The sequence below is a fragment of the Lonchura striata genome, chromosome 5 (assembly GCF_046129695.1).
Source record: "Lonchura striata isolate bLonStr1 chromosome 5, bLonStr1.mat, whole genome shotgun sequence".
Taxonomy (NCBI): Eukaryota; Metazoa; Chordata; class Aves; order Passeriformes; family Estrildidae; genus Lonchura; species Lonchura striata.
The window spans coordinates 20,342,869-20,358,011 of NC_134607.1; the positions used below are offsets into that span (position 1 = coordinate 20,342,869).

At 36.3% G+C, this 15,143-nt stretch overlaps 1 protein-coding gene across 5 annotated transcripts in view; it reads left to right on the forward strand.

The window, feature by feature from the left end:
• WASHC4 (WASH complex subunit 4) overlaps positions 1-15,143 on the forward strand; it is a 38,201-nt gene that overhangs the window by 19,809 nt on the left and 3,249 nt on the right. For 4 of the 5 annotated variants that reach the window (XM_021536103.3, XM_021536111.3, XM_077783371.1 and 1 more), the window contains exons 16-32: positions 620-727; positions 2,012-2,158; positions 2,268-2,347; positions 3,225-3,330; positions 4,067-4,183; positions 5,234-5,402; positions 5,538-5,692; positions 7,225-7,299; positions 8,161-8,265; positions 9,606-9,740; positions 10,283-10,391; positions 11,086-11,152; positions 11,908-11,994; positions 12,508-12,655; positions 12,800-12,896; positions 13,319-13,515; positions 14,508-14,607. In XM_021536103.3, coding sequence (XP_021391778.1) covers positions 620-727; positions 2,012-2,158; positions 2,268-2,347; positions 3,225-3,330; positions 4,067-4,183; positions 5,234-5,402; positions 5,538-5,692; positions 7,225-7,299; positions 8,161-8,265; positions 9,606-9,740; positions 10,283-10,391; positions 11,086-11,152; positions 11,908-11,994; positions 12,508-12,655; positions 12,800-12,896; positions 13,319-13,515; positions 14,508-14,607 — 2,002 coding nt within the window. Of the gene's footprint in view, positions 1-619; positions 728-2,011; positions 2,159-2,267; positions 2,348-3,224; positions 3,331-4,066; positions 4,184-5,233; positions 5,403-5,537; positions 5,693-7,224; positions 7,300-8,160; positions 8,266-9,605; positions 9,741-10,282; positions 10,392-11,085; positions 11,153-11,907; positions 11,995-12,507; positions 12,656-12,783; positions 12,897-13,318; positions 13,516-14,507; positions 14,608-15,143 lie in introns of those variants that run through there. The other variant, XM_021536128.2, reaches the window with a different exon arrangement.

Here is a 15,143-nt window from a genome sequence, read left to right on the forward strand (position 1 = left end):
TCCAGTGTGTCCATGTCTCTCTTGTACTGAGGAGCCCAGAATTGGAGCCAGGACTCCAGATGTGCCCTCACCAGTGCTGAGCAGGGGAAGATCACCTCCCTTGAGCTGCTAGCAAAGTGTTGTCCAGTGGAGCCAAAGCTACTATTGGCCTCTCTGGGACAAGGGCACATTGCTACCTTGCACTCAACCTGCTGTCCCAGGAAAGGACCCCCAAGTCCTTTCCTTCCAAGCTGCTTTCCAGCTGGAGGATTCCTGGTATGTACTGATGTGTGGGAGATTGTTCCTCCCCAGATGTGGCACTTCACATTTCTCCTGGTATTTTTCTCCAAAAGGAAGATACTCTTTTTCAGGATAACTTCAGAAAGCAGTGGTGAACAAAACTTAAAAAAAACCCAAATCAAAAAACAAAGCTTAGCTCAGTCCTGAAACTTTTTTATGCTCCTGAATATTTTTATTTTCTTGGTTTCTAAGGGTTAATTGTAACTGCTAGTAACAGCACATTACAAAATGGAAAGAGTCTGCATTTTCAGTGTGGATGACTCACACAGCTTAAAGCCAGATTCCTAAGGCAGCAATTTTGGTAACTACATGAACTAATGTGTTTTGGGATTGACTTCAGGCAATAGAACATATGTTTTACCGAAGAAGCATGGTTGTGGCAGACTCTGTGACACACATCACTCAGCATCTGCAGTATCAGGCTCTTCACTCTATCTCTGTGGCCAAGGTATGTAATCCAAGTTCTAATAATTAATCTCCCTATCTAAGTATTTTTAATAATGTTAAGTTGAATTTAAAGTATTTTTTGTGTTTTTTCAACATCTAGTAGTATAATTTTTTCAACATGTAGTATGATGCTCTGTCATAATCCAGAGATGTCTAAGATTTCCAGTAATTCCAAGCTTTTTCCTAGAAAACTGTACAACATAGATGGTTACCTGGTTTTTGACTGAGAATGGTTCCACTCTTCCTCTAAACTGCTGCATCTCTTACCTTCTTCTTGTGTTCTTTTTAGATTTTATATCTATTTTCTGTGAAAATTCTAGTGAATTTTCACAAATTGACCTTTGCTTACCTCTTTCTGATGCACATTCACAAAGCAATCTGTTGCAGGTCTAAGCAGACAGGTTGTTATTTAAATCTTTGTCTTCTTGGCAAAACAGCAGTACATGATGGCTTACAGGAGCCTACTGTGGGCATAAATTCTGTTTCACTGTGGGATAAAATGGCTTCTTTTGCTTGTCAAACCTTTAATTTCAAAATTCAGGTCAAAGGGGAAAATGAGACTTTACTATGCCTGTTCTGATGTATTATTGATTGGTTTTGTGTTTTCATCACATTCAGTAGCAGAGTTACAAAGGATGTATGCTGTTGTTACTGGTGCAACTATGATGTTTCCTTTCTATTTGGCTGTAATCTCAATTTATGTATCTGGCATTTTCTAGGGTAAGGAGAAAAAAAGTTGCATCCATAAAAATTTATATACATATAGTAGCAGGAGTAGCATGAGCTGAAGAATTTCCAAACTTCAAAGTCACTAAGCAAAATTGTATATCTTCAAACACTTCATACATATATATAACGTTCATAAACTTTTCATATTATATCTGTAATTACATTGCAATTAATTTTATATGAGTAAAAATATGCTAAAACTTTTGCATTGAAGGATATTGAAAAGACCACTTGTGTGAACAGTTCTTGATATTTTGACTACTTATCAGAAAATATGTAAAAAGGCAAATACTGGTAAATAGAAGGATTCATTAGTTTGACTTAACCTATGTCCATGTTGGCTGCAGACATCCCAAGAGTTTAGACAGGTAATATCACTGAATTGGCAGACTAAGTGAATCTGGATTCAGTTAACTCTGTTCACAAAACAAAGCTTGTTTGCAGAAATACTCAATTTATGACAAGTCCACAAGCTTTGGGAAGGAAGGAGTAGTAAGCTGTTGCCTTTGGACTTAGATAACTTTTCTCTGAATTCCTGTGTCTTTTTGCCATCAAGAAAAGGGTGATTTCTGATAAAAAGTACAGTGAGCAGCGCCTGGATGTCCTCTCTGCTCTGGTGTTGGCTGAGAACACCCTCAATGGGCCAAGCACAAGACAGAGGCGACTGATTGTTTCCCTTGCACTGAGTGTGGGAACACAGATGGTAAGTGCCCTCCTTGTTCCAGCCCTTCATTTGTTTGGTGGAGTGTCTTATGAAAAAAATACCAACTTGTAATCTCATGTTAGGATTTTTTTTTTCTTCATTTCTACAGAAAACATTTAAAGATGAAGAACTTGTTCCCCTTCAGTTAGTTCTGAAAAAACTGGACTTGATCAGTGAACTTACAGAGAGGTAAGCATGACAGCAGCATATGGAAGGAACCATAATGTCTTGGAGGAGCTGGATCCTCACTTTGTGATTGGCAAAATCTGATCTCTGCATGCTGGTGGTGACTTTTACATATTTTGTAGACCAGGAATGAACAAAGAATTCCTGAGTTAAGCCAGAAGCTCACTTGACTTTGGGCAAGTCATATTTCACCTGGCTGTTAATTGTTTAGAAATTCTGTGACTTCCTTAGATGACTTGGTTTTAGATAAGCTGAAATGTTTGTCTTAACCCAACCCCAAAATTTCTGAGTTAGTACCAGTCTGTACTTGGGAGATTGGGCTGCTACTTTACATGTGAACCATGTTTTACTGCTGCTGTAGTTTCTGTGCACACTCAAGTTACATCATGCTGGCCATTTGTAAGCCAGGTAAATATCTGAGTTCCATGCCGTTTTTAGGAGAGAGACAAACTCCTTTAATGGTTTACTCACAAGATACAACCTATCTGCATTTATCCCAGGATTTTATCAGGAGTGGCCTGTTTCTCTTTTAACTTACAGGAGAAATTTAGAATATATGTTTGATCTCTAGGCTACTAAGTGCATGTAATACAAAAACATTTAGGACTTTTCTGTAATATAAGATTTAAGTCTTTCACAGACTTAAGTTAACTTTTTCTCAAAAGCACTTACCTTTTATTTATAAATAGGCTAGGGGAAAAAAAAAGATAAAAAGTTATTTAATAAAATCTTTCTTCTGAAGGTCAGTGCGTCTGGAACATTAAAGTAATGGGGTAAAACTTGGGCTTGAAATGCACTTGTCTTTAGTTTAAAAACACTCACTGTGTTAGAAGAATGGTTTTTTCCAAATCTGTGTCTAACAATTAATCTTTTATTCCAGAGTTCGAGCACAATGCAACTGTTGTTTCTTATACTGGCATCGAGCTGTCTTTCCAATCTATTTAGACGATGTGTATGAAAATGCAGTGGATTCTGCCAGACTACATGTAAGTAATAATGTTACAACTCACTAGCTGTTTTGACAGATTCAGATGAAGGGATGATAAACCTCAGACTGAAGCTCTTGAAGGAAAAGCTCAAAAAGCATATCCCTGACTACTACTGAGTCAGGCATTTCTTCTCGTTCTGGAGGATATAAAAGCAATCTTTGTTCTAAAACAAATTATTTGTTCTATTAGATATCTTTAAAAAAATCTCAGATTGCTATTGTTAACTCTGTGTCTGTGTCTTTGTTCCTCTATTGATTCTAATTTGAAATTAACACCTGCTAGACTTGAACATTAAAAGCCTTTGTTCCTCTTTGTGGTTACATATTTCTAAAGCAGATATCACTGTGTTCAGTGATTCTGTGTTGGATAGTTGTCCTGTAGATTTTCCATCCCTCATGTCTTCTTCCCTTGTGGAAATAATGTGTACCTGCTGCAGATGTGAATCAGGCTTTGGCATGATAATCCTGATAAAAATCAAACATCTGTTCCAGGGTTACACAGTACTGAAATTAATAAAATGAAAATAATTTCTGATTAAATAGCTAATAATTAGGATCTTCCAGTCAGTAGCAAATAATACCTCAGATTAAGGACAGGACACTTCAGTAGGGTTTATGAAGTCCATTTTTAATAAAAATAGGAAGACTAGTGATTCTGGTTTTTGTTAGCTTTGAACACTATTTGAGGTGGTGGTGACGTATCTGTCTGTTAATAGTATATATTTTTTAATAAGTATATGTTTAGTGCACTACGGGACTGTGTACCTGCTATGATGCATGCAAGACACTTGGAATCTTATGAGGTTCTTCTGGAGTGCTACGACAAAGAAATCATGGAAGTGCTCAATGAGGTAATTTGTTGTGCTTTGGGAATTAAACACACCCCTGTGCTTGAAATATCTTTAGCTCAGATTAGCATCTGTTGTAGTAAACGTGATATGGTCTGTAAAAATAGCACAGAGAACTTTGGTGTGAAGTGTTTTAATAAAAGAGTGTTTGGTTTGACTGACGATTTTGGTTATTTAAGACTCATGTTTAATGGTATCTGTGTTGGCCAGGAACATAAAAATATTGCACTCAAAATTATGTAAATTAACAAAACCTCAGTTACAGGTTTGACTGTGCAGAGAGAAGAGTGCTTTTTGTCAGATTAGCTTCTGTTTGGATGAATGCCTAAAATAAATGCTACTGTTCTTAGTGTGCAAGCATGGCTTTTAGTAGTGAAGGGTTTGCAAATACAGATGGCCTCTTGACTGAATTATTATCTAGAATTATGAAAGAGGTTTGGTAAAGAAAATGCAAATTTGTATTTCCCAAGTCTTAGTTTTTAACCTTTGAAATATGCTTTTTATTTGACTAGTTTGACTAGAAAAAACATTACGTATTATTCAGAAAATCAGATCAAATTTCTTATTGCAAGACTCTTCTTCATTGAATTTATCATTAGTATTTAGAGAGATAGCCCTAAGCTTAGCTCTCCTTGAAATGAGAAGTGAGAATATTTGAATGTAAGTTGTGTTAAACTCAAATGTGGAAGTTTTAGTCATGTAAAAATGGCATTAGGTAGGTAAACTTTTACGTTTTCTGAGCTGTGTAGCTTTTTCTTGCTATTTGTACAATAAGCTATTTGTAGAACAAGAACACAGGAAATCAATATCTTTCTGGTTCCCAAGTATTTATTCACTTTGACTTGTGTGGCCCTACCAAAGCAAAGCTTTCTTCACTAGTTTAATCAGTCTTACACGCATCTGTGGAGAGAAATGTTGATTCTGCTAAGAGAGCACTGTAAATGGACATTGAACGTGACTTTTTTTTTGTGCATTGTTTTTTTGTGTGTGTGTTTGTTTGGGGTTTTGGTGGGTTTTCCTTTTTTTTTTTTTTTTTTTAACTTTCTTGAATAGCACTTGCTGGACAAATTGTGTAAAGAGATAGAAAAGGACCTGCGTTTATCAGTTCACACCCACCTGAAGCTGGATGACAGAAACCCCTTCAGAGTTGGCATGAAGGACCTGGCTCACTTCTTCTTTCTGAACCCAATACGTTTTTTCAATCGGTTCATTGACATAAAAGGTGAGGAGTTCTACATTTGCTTGGTTCTGTTACTTTTCATCTCTTATACTTTGGCTTTGTATATCTTTTCACTTTTTTCCACACTCTCCTAACTCAATAGGTAGAATAATTTTAGTTCATCCTTTGTGTTCACAGCTTATGTAACTCATTATTTGGACAAGACCTTCTACAACTTGACGACCGTAGCCCTTCACGACTGGGCCACCTACAGCGAGATGAGAAACTTGGCAACCCAGCGCTATGGTTTAAGTATGACTGAGGCTCACCTTCCCAGCCAGACTCTGGAGCAGGTACAGTGCCCACAGGGCAGGAATAGAATTTTGTCATAGGCCTGAGTCACTGAAATGAAAGTATCCAAGAGCAGAGAACTCTTTGGAAAAAGTGACCTTTTAATTTCTGGTTGAATTGTGAGGCAGGATCTTTATCTGCCTTTGGAGATCACACTGATATCCTTTAATATTATGTTGGACTTTAATTGTTCATTTTTTAACATAATTAAATTAATTGAGTATGCAATGTCAGAAAATATTTTCTTGAAAATTCAGTGTCAACAGTTTGGCAAGCAGTAGATCCAGACAACTGTTGTAAGTCTGGAATGACCTTTCAGTGGTAGGTCTTTTTCCCTGGTTTATTGCTAGCTTTTCAGCGAATTCTGCTTAGTGGTGATCAAGAAAAACTATTTCATAGGCTGGAGATGGAGGACTTTGGGACACCTGTGAATAGAGTGACTTAGAGCCTCCTAAAAGCTGCTAAACATGGTGACATTAAGAATAAAGTTGTGTCATCAAGTTAAGGGTGAAGATATTCACTGTTACAGGGTGTACAGATCGCATAGTTCTGAAGAGTTTCCTTCAGAGTTTATTATCTTGGATGTTTTTGGCAGTTTGTTTCATTTCCTCATTTGGGTTAACACATTGGTGAAAACTCTTAGAAATTTGGTCCCTTCTTTTATGTTCATGATGGATGTGTCTTCCTAAGTTGAAAGAAGGCATAGAACTAAGAACTTCAGGTTGGTTTTATTTGGGATTTTTTTTTTTTTTTTTGGCATAGAAGTGCTGTAGATCAGTTTCTGTTTCCAGCTTTTGTTTTCTCTTGGCCATCTTTGATCAGCACATTGTTACAAAGAATTAAACAATTTCACAATGTTAGTTTCATAACATTCATTCTGGTATGAGCTTTACTTCAAAACAAAGACACCCAACACTTTATAACCCCCCCAGCCTCTAAAGCCTGATAAAATCCTTGGCACAACTGGAAATAGGGTATGTAAATTAAATAGTCGTTTCTAGGCACCATGATAATTAAGGGACTCCTTAGGGGAAATAGTGTAAACAGTTTTAAAATTTATATTGTAAATAGCAAACATGAGTCCTTCATACAGATTGGGTTAACAGTATTGAAAATTAGCTAGTTCCTTATTTCTCTGAAGACATCTATATGTCTGTAGGCATCTTTAAGTCAAGATTCTATATTTTAGAATCTGAAAATTGATACATTTCCATTTTATATTTTTTTTTATTGTTTAACTGTGCCTTGTGGAATAGGCTGGAGATTGCCTTACTTTCAGGGGAAGCTGAGGAAACAGACAGGAGTGCAAATGTTAAAGCATGAGCTGAGCTTCTTTTTTGTGCTCTTTTTTTCTCCTTACAGACACCAAACAAAAATTAAGAGGTTCTTCATTTTGCAAAATAAAAAACTGCTTTCTAAAATACCTTAAAATAACTGCAGAAACAGTATTTCTGCAACTTAGAAGTTAGGCTTGTCAGTTGTAGTGCTTGAGAAATTTTATCATAGTAATTCTCAGTAAATAATATTGTTTCAGGGTCTGGATGTTTTGGAAATCATGAGAAATATTCATGTTTTTGTATCCCGCTACCTCTACAATCTGAATAATCAGGTAAGGTATAAACCACATCTTTCCTGGCATTTGGCTCCAGATTGAAGGGATTGCAAAATGCAGAGTGGAGTACATGTAAGAAAAGGCTGGGCTGAATATGCATAGTGAGAAGCTATAAAAAAATAGGTGCTCTAGGAAAATATCTTGTGGGATGCCATGGGTTGTTCTTGGAGAATGTTGTGTAGCATATTTTGGAAATGTTTTGCCAGTAGGATCACTCCATGTCAATTTTCCAGTGAAGCTAGAAGGCAGCAAGGATAATTGTTTGCTCTATAAGAATATACTAAGTATGTAGTGATTTTTGAGCTTGAAAAATGTGATTTTTGAGCTTGAAAAATGTGTATCTGAAAATAGGTTATTGGAGAGATGAAGCAGTGAATGACATGGAGAATGTGGACAGGGAACAAACCTTTGAGGTTTCTCACAATGTGAGAATGAGGAGCCCACTAAAAAGTGAGCAGCTTCCTGAAAGAAAATAAGTACTTTTTTTCATAGTTTTTAATTCAGTAGTGGAATTTATTGCTGTGCTATATGTGGGGTCAAAAGTGCAAACAGGTGCCAAAAGAATTTAGACTACTTAATGTAGGATATAATCTCAAATGTGGGAGTCTTTAGTGCAACATCTGCCTTAGAATTGTTGAATCACAGCTATGTAGAAATTAGAAGAATTGATCAGGTGACATTCATTCTATCTGGAAGAATTGATCAGGTGACATTCATTGTATCCATGCTGTATTTTCTTGGTTCTTTCCCTAATCACCAGTTATCAGCTGCTTTCAGGATATAGGCTATTTGGATCAATAATTTATCACAGAACCAGTTTTGGGTATTTAACTTTATTTTTCCCTCTCTGCCTCCCAGATCTTCATTGAAAGAACAAGTAATAACAAACACTTGAACACCATCAATATCCGACACATCGCTAACTCAATTCGAACTCATGGAACAGGAATCATGAACACAACAGTGAGTATCTTTTGCACTGCTGCTGTTGGGCCATTTGTTTGTGATGGTGCACAAAAACCTCCTCCTTGCATCTCCTAATAGTTTATTTGGTTATGCAGTTTTAAAAACGCAGTAACAATGTTCTGTGTGAATTAATAAAACAAGCGAGTTCTTGGATGTGGACAAATCAATATCACAAAGTTTTGAGGGTTATCACTTCCAATTAACAAAATGTTTAGAGAAGAGATCTAAAACTACATCAAAGGAGTGATAGATGTTCTGGTTGGACTGTTCTGAACAGTGTGCCATGATTTTCTCCTTATTGGCACTTAGTAGACAGATACATCTGCTGCAGTTAAAGTCTTGAAAAAACGCAATGTTAATTTTTCTAAGTTCTTCTTGTAATTGTTATGCTTAAGAAATACCAGCTGTTCAATTTTCAAAATAAAGCTACAGACCTCTCATCACTTGTTGGAAAAATGAATTCTTATTTCAAAGCTTTTAATGATGTCTGAGGTATAGATGGCCATTTTAACCAGCCAAAGGTATTTGCCTCTTTGCAAGGCAAACACAAAGATGTGCATTGTGTCTGCTACAGCAGGAAGTAATCAAGTTTGTATCAGTATCAAGTTTGGATACAATGATAAAGGTGTTTTCAGGTCAGTGCTTTCCAGTCTGCTGCTTAAGTTCCACCTTGTTTCTGTTTCCTTTTTTCTATTATTTTGGCTCTATTAGGAAAAAAAAAAAAAAAAAAGGAACTTGCTGAAATATTGAACCCACTCTCAAGCCATTATTTTAGAAGTGGAAATTACTGAAAATAAAATTTTAATTATTTCTTTCACTTTTATTCTGAGAGTGGGAGAGAGGGGACTTTCTCAAAAATGCTGCTACTCCCATTATTTTTGGTGATGTAGATTTACTCACTTCTGCTTGTGAGTTAAGTTGTTTTTGCAGACATGAGATGTATTGAGATGAGAAAGTATTTTAGAAAACTTTTTGAGGAAGTGAAAAAGTTGTGTCAGGAGGTTATGCAGATTCTACGGACTAAGGAAATTTATAATGTCCATCTGTTTCCACTTGACATTTGTATTATTTCAAAAAGGACAGTTACAGGATATTCCAGATAAAATAATGGCTGTGTAGGGCAGGTGATCAACTGAAATACTGACCTTGACACTTGGTCCTTTCCTTCCAGAATAATGATTTCACTGTTTTAAAAGAATAAGGAAAAATGAAAAAACAAAGTTGAGAACTTTCATTAGAAGTTACACAGGCATATGGTGAAAACAGGGTGTTAGATGTCTTTGTTACTTTGCTGACTTTCTTGATTTGACTGGTTTTTTTTTCTTTTTGCCTCCTAGGTAAATTTCACTTACCAATTCTTGAGGAAAAAGTTTTACATTTTTAGCCAGTTCATGTATGATGAACATATCAAATCCAGACTTATCAAAGACATCAGATTCTTCAGGGAAGTCAAGGATCAAAATGATCACAAGGTACAGTGTTTTTGAAGGCTGAAGAGAAATTTTTTAAAAGATTTGCTACTTTCATGTGACTGAAGGTGCACCAAACCATAACACTGCTATGATTTAAATGTGTATCCCCAGACAAGGGGACAGCTTTTCTCCTGGCAAAATGCAGTGTTACCAATGTCTGTATTCAGGAGTGTTTTGTTTCATTCTGTCTGCTCTGTAAATATGGAGTTGGCTAAAATCATTCTCTCAGTGATTTAAGGATGATTTGATGGAGTCGTAGTCTGTTCTAGGAGGTTCTAAACTTCTTGTTCAACTCATGCATTACAGTTTTCAGTTTTGAATAATAAGCTTACTTGAGTGGAATCCAAAATGCTGTGATCAACTTGCAGAAGTGACTAGGTAAAATGACTCTTGTGAATTATACAGACAAACAGGTATATAATTTATAAGAAACCAAAGCTGTAAATGTGGTGTAAAACCACATTACAAATAGAATTTTATTGATGTGATGAAAAACTTTTTTTTAAGGGTAATTATTACAAATAATTTATATTTTTTTCTAGTATCCATTTGAAAGAGCAGATAAATTCAACCGTGGCATCAGAAAACTTGGAATAACCCCAGATGGCCAGAGCTATCTTGACCAGTTCAGACAACTCATAAGTCAAATTGGTATGAAATGCTATCTAACCTTTTATAAATGTTAATAAATGGAAGAGATCTTCATCACCTACTAACTGACATTTTAGCTTAGGCTAAAGCTAGATTTAATTCCAGTCAGATGGAAAGTAATTCACTTGTAGCCCATGCTAAGTACATTCTCTCATTTAATTATACAGAAATGGCCTTTGCATGTCTTAATCTAAAATACAGTTATAGCTTGCATAGATTCCCATTCCCTTTTCAGTTCTTTTCTTTGTTATGGAACTGATTTTTACCCATGTTGAGTGTATTTCCTCCTAAAAACCTATTACTGTTAAGTTCATGTATTTAAAAAATGGGCCATATATCCAGCTGAAGTATCCTTGAGTGATGCATGATGTGACAATGATATTTTCAGCCACTGATGCTGTGAATGTGCAGAACTGATCTGAACTTAAAAATGACCCAAACTCTTTCCACTGGGCACATTAATCAAAGTGAAGAAAACATTGCTTGATGATGCATTTTTGTTTTATTTCTCTACATAGAGTTTTGATAGCAGGGTTCAGTTTAACTTCTATAACTTAGCTTTCAGAGCCAAGTTCTGTGCCAGAACTACATAGCAACTTTAATTTACATTTCAGAGGCTGTAGGAACTATGAAGAGTGTGTGTGTGTGTTTCAGTTATTATAAATTGCTTCCTTGTTTTTTCTTGTTTTTAAAGGCAATGCTATGGGTTATGTACGCATGATAAGATCTGGTGGACTTCACTGCTGCAGTAGTGCCATTAGGTATTTTTACAAATATTTCATTTTTCTCTTAGCTCCTTCTTTTCCTCTTGCTCTCTATTCTTCCTGATATTCCCTGTGCCCTTATCTAGTCCCCATAAATTTGAAAAGCTCTATTTATATGCTCTCATTCAAGTAGAATTATTGAAGACAGTGCTGAGATTCAGCACTGTACATTGATGGACATAAATCACAAAAATTAAAACAATTTATATGGAAAAACATGGCAAAAAAGTTAATGGAATGTACACATTAGTAAGACATTAGTCCATAAGCCAGCAATTCGTGATGTTAAATAATTTCAAGGGTGCATTAAGGAAAAATAATACAAACTTTGAGGAACTGGGAAAACACATTCCTTTCATGCCTTTTTCTGTATAGATTTTGTCTACTTATGAAATATATATTTTGTCTATTTATTGTCTATTTATTCAGCTTATGAAAGGTCATTAAAAAATAGTAACTTTTACATAATAAGAAATGGTTTTCTTGCAAATAATAGTAAACTTAGAGTTATCAAAAGTATCAAGTGCTAGAGAGAGATGATAGCCCAGTAAAAACAGAAGTACAAGTAATGATGTGTATGTGTTTAGAAATGAGGTTAATAAAGCCTGGATGAGAATGTATGACAGATATGACATAACTTGAACTAAGTAGTTCAAGCCCAGAAGATTAAACTAAGTAAATTATAAATTAGATTAGATACTTCAGTGAATACTTGAAGTTTAGCATAATCCTAACAAACAGTAAGTTTTCAGGTTTGTTCCTGATCTGGAAGATATTGTTAACTTTGAAGAGCTGGTGAAAGAAGAAGGACTCTCAGAAGAAACACAAAAAGCAGCAAGGTACACTAACATCATGCTTTTGAGGTCTGGGGCAGGGGTAGGACTAGAAAATTTCCATTTTATGTTTATAAATGCAGCCATTAGTTTTTTGTGTGTGTGTGTATTAAAAGTTTTTGTGCCTTTTTGTAAAAATACTTGTTTCAAAGCAAAGTATATAGAGACAGTTATTTTGAAAATGTGAAGCAGCATTGATAGTAACAGACCTAGAACCTGATTTCTTGAAAAAAATCCTTGTTTAAAAGATAACAAGCTTTCCTCACTGTGTGCCTGAGCTCTACTCTTAAAGTTTTCAGGATCTTGGATAAAAAAGATGGAAGTATTCTATTCATAGGCCTTTTTTTGAGACAATGAAATCAAAAACCACTATTCAAATGGGCTGTAGAGGGAGGGTACTCTCCCAAATCCTGGATTGTGGATGTAGGCAAAGGGCAAAGAAAGGGTTGTCATCCCAAGAGGTGGCTAAGCAAAGGGATTTCCAGCAGAACCAGGTAACTCATTGCTCATCCCTTGCAGGCAGTTGGACTCTGTGCTCAGTGACCTGACCCGGAACTTTGCAGAGGGAACAGAGTACTTCAAAATGCTGGTGGACGTGTTTGCGCCCGAGTTCCGCAGCCCGAAGAACATGCACCTGCGCAACTTCTACATCATCGTCCCCCCCCTGGTGAGTGTCTGCATCCAGAAAGGTCTGGTCAGGTCAGGGCTGTGTTTAAATGCTTCGTGTTAGACTGTAGTGTGCGTGTATGACAATGCCTTGTGACATTTGTGAGTCTCCTTGTGATTCCAAGACAGCCTTTCATTTTTTCAGACCCTCAATTTTGTGGAGCATTCAATCAGTTGCAAGGAGAAGTTGAATAAGAAGAACAAAAGTGGAGCAGCTTTCACTGATGATGGGTTTGCCATGGGTAAGTTTTGGCACCCTCGCTAGCCTTTGGGTAAGCCAACATAATGGACATTTGCAAGAAAAGTTTTGTTTATACTTCGTCTGCTCCCATAATTAAAAATTCCAGAATTTATTTGGATTTATCTTTGATTCAGCACAATGGATTTGAGAGTTATGGTTGCGTTCAGAATTTCCTAACATACATTGGAGCTTCCAAATTTCTTTCCAAGCTTGTGGTTCTCATCCAGATGAGACGGAATGCAAGTATTTGGAGAAGTGATGTTTAAAAAAATTTGAGATTGTTCTTTATTGTAATTTTTCGTGATAGATTAATTGTAAGTTAATTTGCATGGAATTATCCACTTAAGCTCATCGATTAAAGACACTCACAAAATGTTTTGCAAATTGCATGTTGACTTTAGTACATGATTTGTTAATGACTAGGTGTGGCTTACATTCTGAAGCTTTTGGATCAGTACCAGGAGTTTGATTCTCTGCACTGGTTCCAGTCTGTTAGAGAGAAGTATGTGAAGGAAATAAGAGCAGTAGCTAAGCAACAGAATGTGCAATCCACTAATCAAGATGAGAAACTACTACAGACAATGAACCTTACCCACAAGCGACTGGAAGTTTGTTTACAGGTACAGCATGGGCCTGGTTACGTGTTCTGGTAACAATTTCTGTTCTGTATTGGCTTCTGCACTTACTTGTCACAAATCATGTAACTGTTCTGATGGAGCTCATTGAGAGCCAAATCCAGAGTACTGTCTACAGCAACAGTGCAAAAAATGCATAAAGCCTTGGGGTGTATGACCTGAAGGGAACGTATTTGGTTTTTGTGATATTTGAAGACTTGTTTCTTTGGAATTCTTTGTCCCATGGAATTTGAAATCTAATGCAACTAAACCATAAATGCTTGAAAAGGAGAGAATATCTTTTGGTTAAACTTCTTATAACAAAGATTACACATAATGCTTTGAACCCTCAGAGCTTCCCGTGTGTTAATTCTGAGCTGCTAAATTGAATGATGCATTAGCTATCAAACAGAGGAAAGGTGCATTTGAATTTTGGAGCACAGCAGCTCAAGTTTCATCTGTGGTGTGGTGCTTTCTATCTCTTGACTGGAGAAGCCTATGGGACAAATCTGTCAATGGCTATTTTTACAGCCCATGATTACATTCTGTAATGTCTTGTTGGAATAGATAAAGCCCTGTATGCCCTCATGGTTCCCAGAAGTGTGCACTGTTTGGTCCTCTGTTAAAAAAACCACATAATGGAACCTTGTTCAGATACTGCTCAGGCTTGTGGTTTTTCAAACTATTGGCTTGCATGATTTTCCATGGGCATGTTGCTCTAAGTTCTTACTGCAGCTACAAACCTCATTTTCAGCCTCAGAAGATCAGTGTTAGATTTATTGCAGTGATGCTTTAGTTGCTTTAGTTGCCATTTAATGTAATTTGACATTTGCTTTGTAAAATGCATTTGAATAAGGTAGAAGGGAGGAAGATTTTTAAGAGCATTTAAGTGATTTAGATACCGAAATCTAGGAGCCTGAGATGCTCATGAAAAATCCCATTGATATTTGTCTACAAACTTGTGATACACTGGTGCTCCTCTTTATCTTTTCCCTTAGGAATTTGAACTCCTTTATTTCTCACTAAGTAGTGCAAGAATTTTTTTCAGAGCAGATAAAACTGCAGCAGAAGAAAGCCAGGAAAAGAAAGAAAAAGAAGGTGAGTGAATCCTGTATGTAGAACATTTAGGCTACTGAAATTGTATGCCTTAATAGAGGTTTTTTCCCATGGCTGCTTTCTTGCTTATTGAGCCTGATTGAGTATTCCAGAGAGAGGTTTATGTGGTCATGGGTGATTTAGACTCAGCAAGAAGAGATCAAGAAGTCCTTCTTTGGAATAGGTGAATTTCAAGATGGGCATCTCTGGGGTATGGAAAAAAAAGCAACACCACAGAAGACCCAACTGATGAAAAAAGCCTGGGACAGGCAGAATTGCATACTTGCAGTAATATTAAATTCAGTAACTTCAGCATCATACTTACCTCTTCAATTACCAGTATGACAGCCTTAGGTGGTGTAAAATAAAGTGGTTTTCACCTGTTGTACGAGCTGGCTTTCAACTTACATAGCAGATGATGCAGTTACTGTGGATATTCAGATGTTTGATGCTTGGTCTCCCATTGAATTCTATATTCAAAGGGTAAGATTTTAATTTGTGGTGTGGTCTCTTGACTAGGCAACATTAGTGTTTTGCAT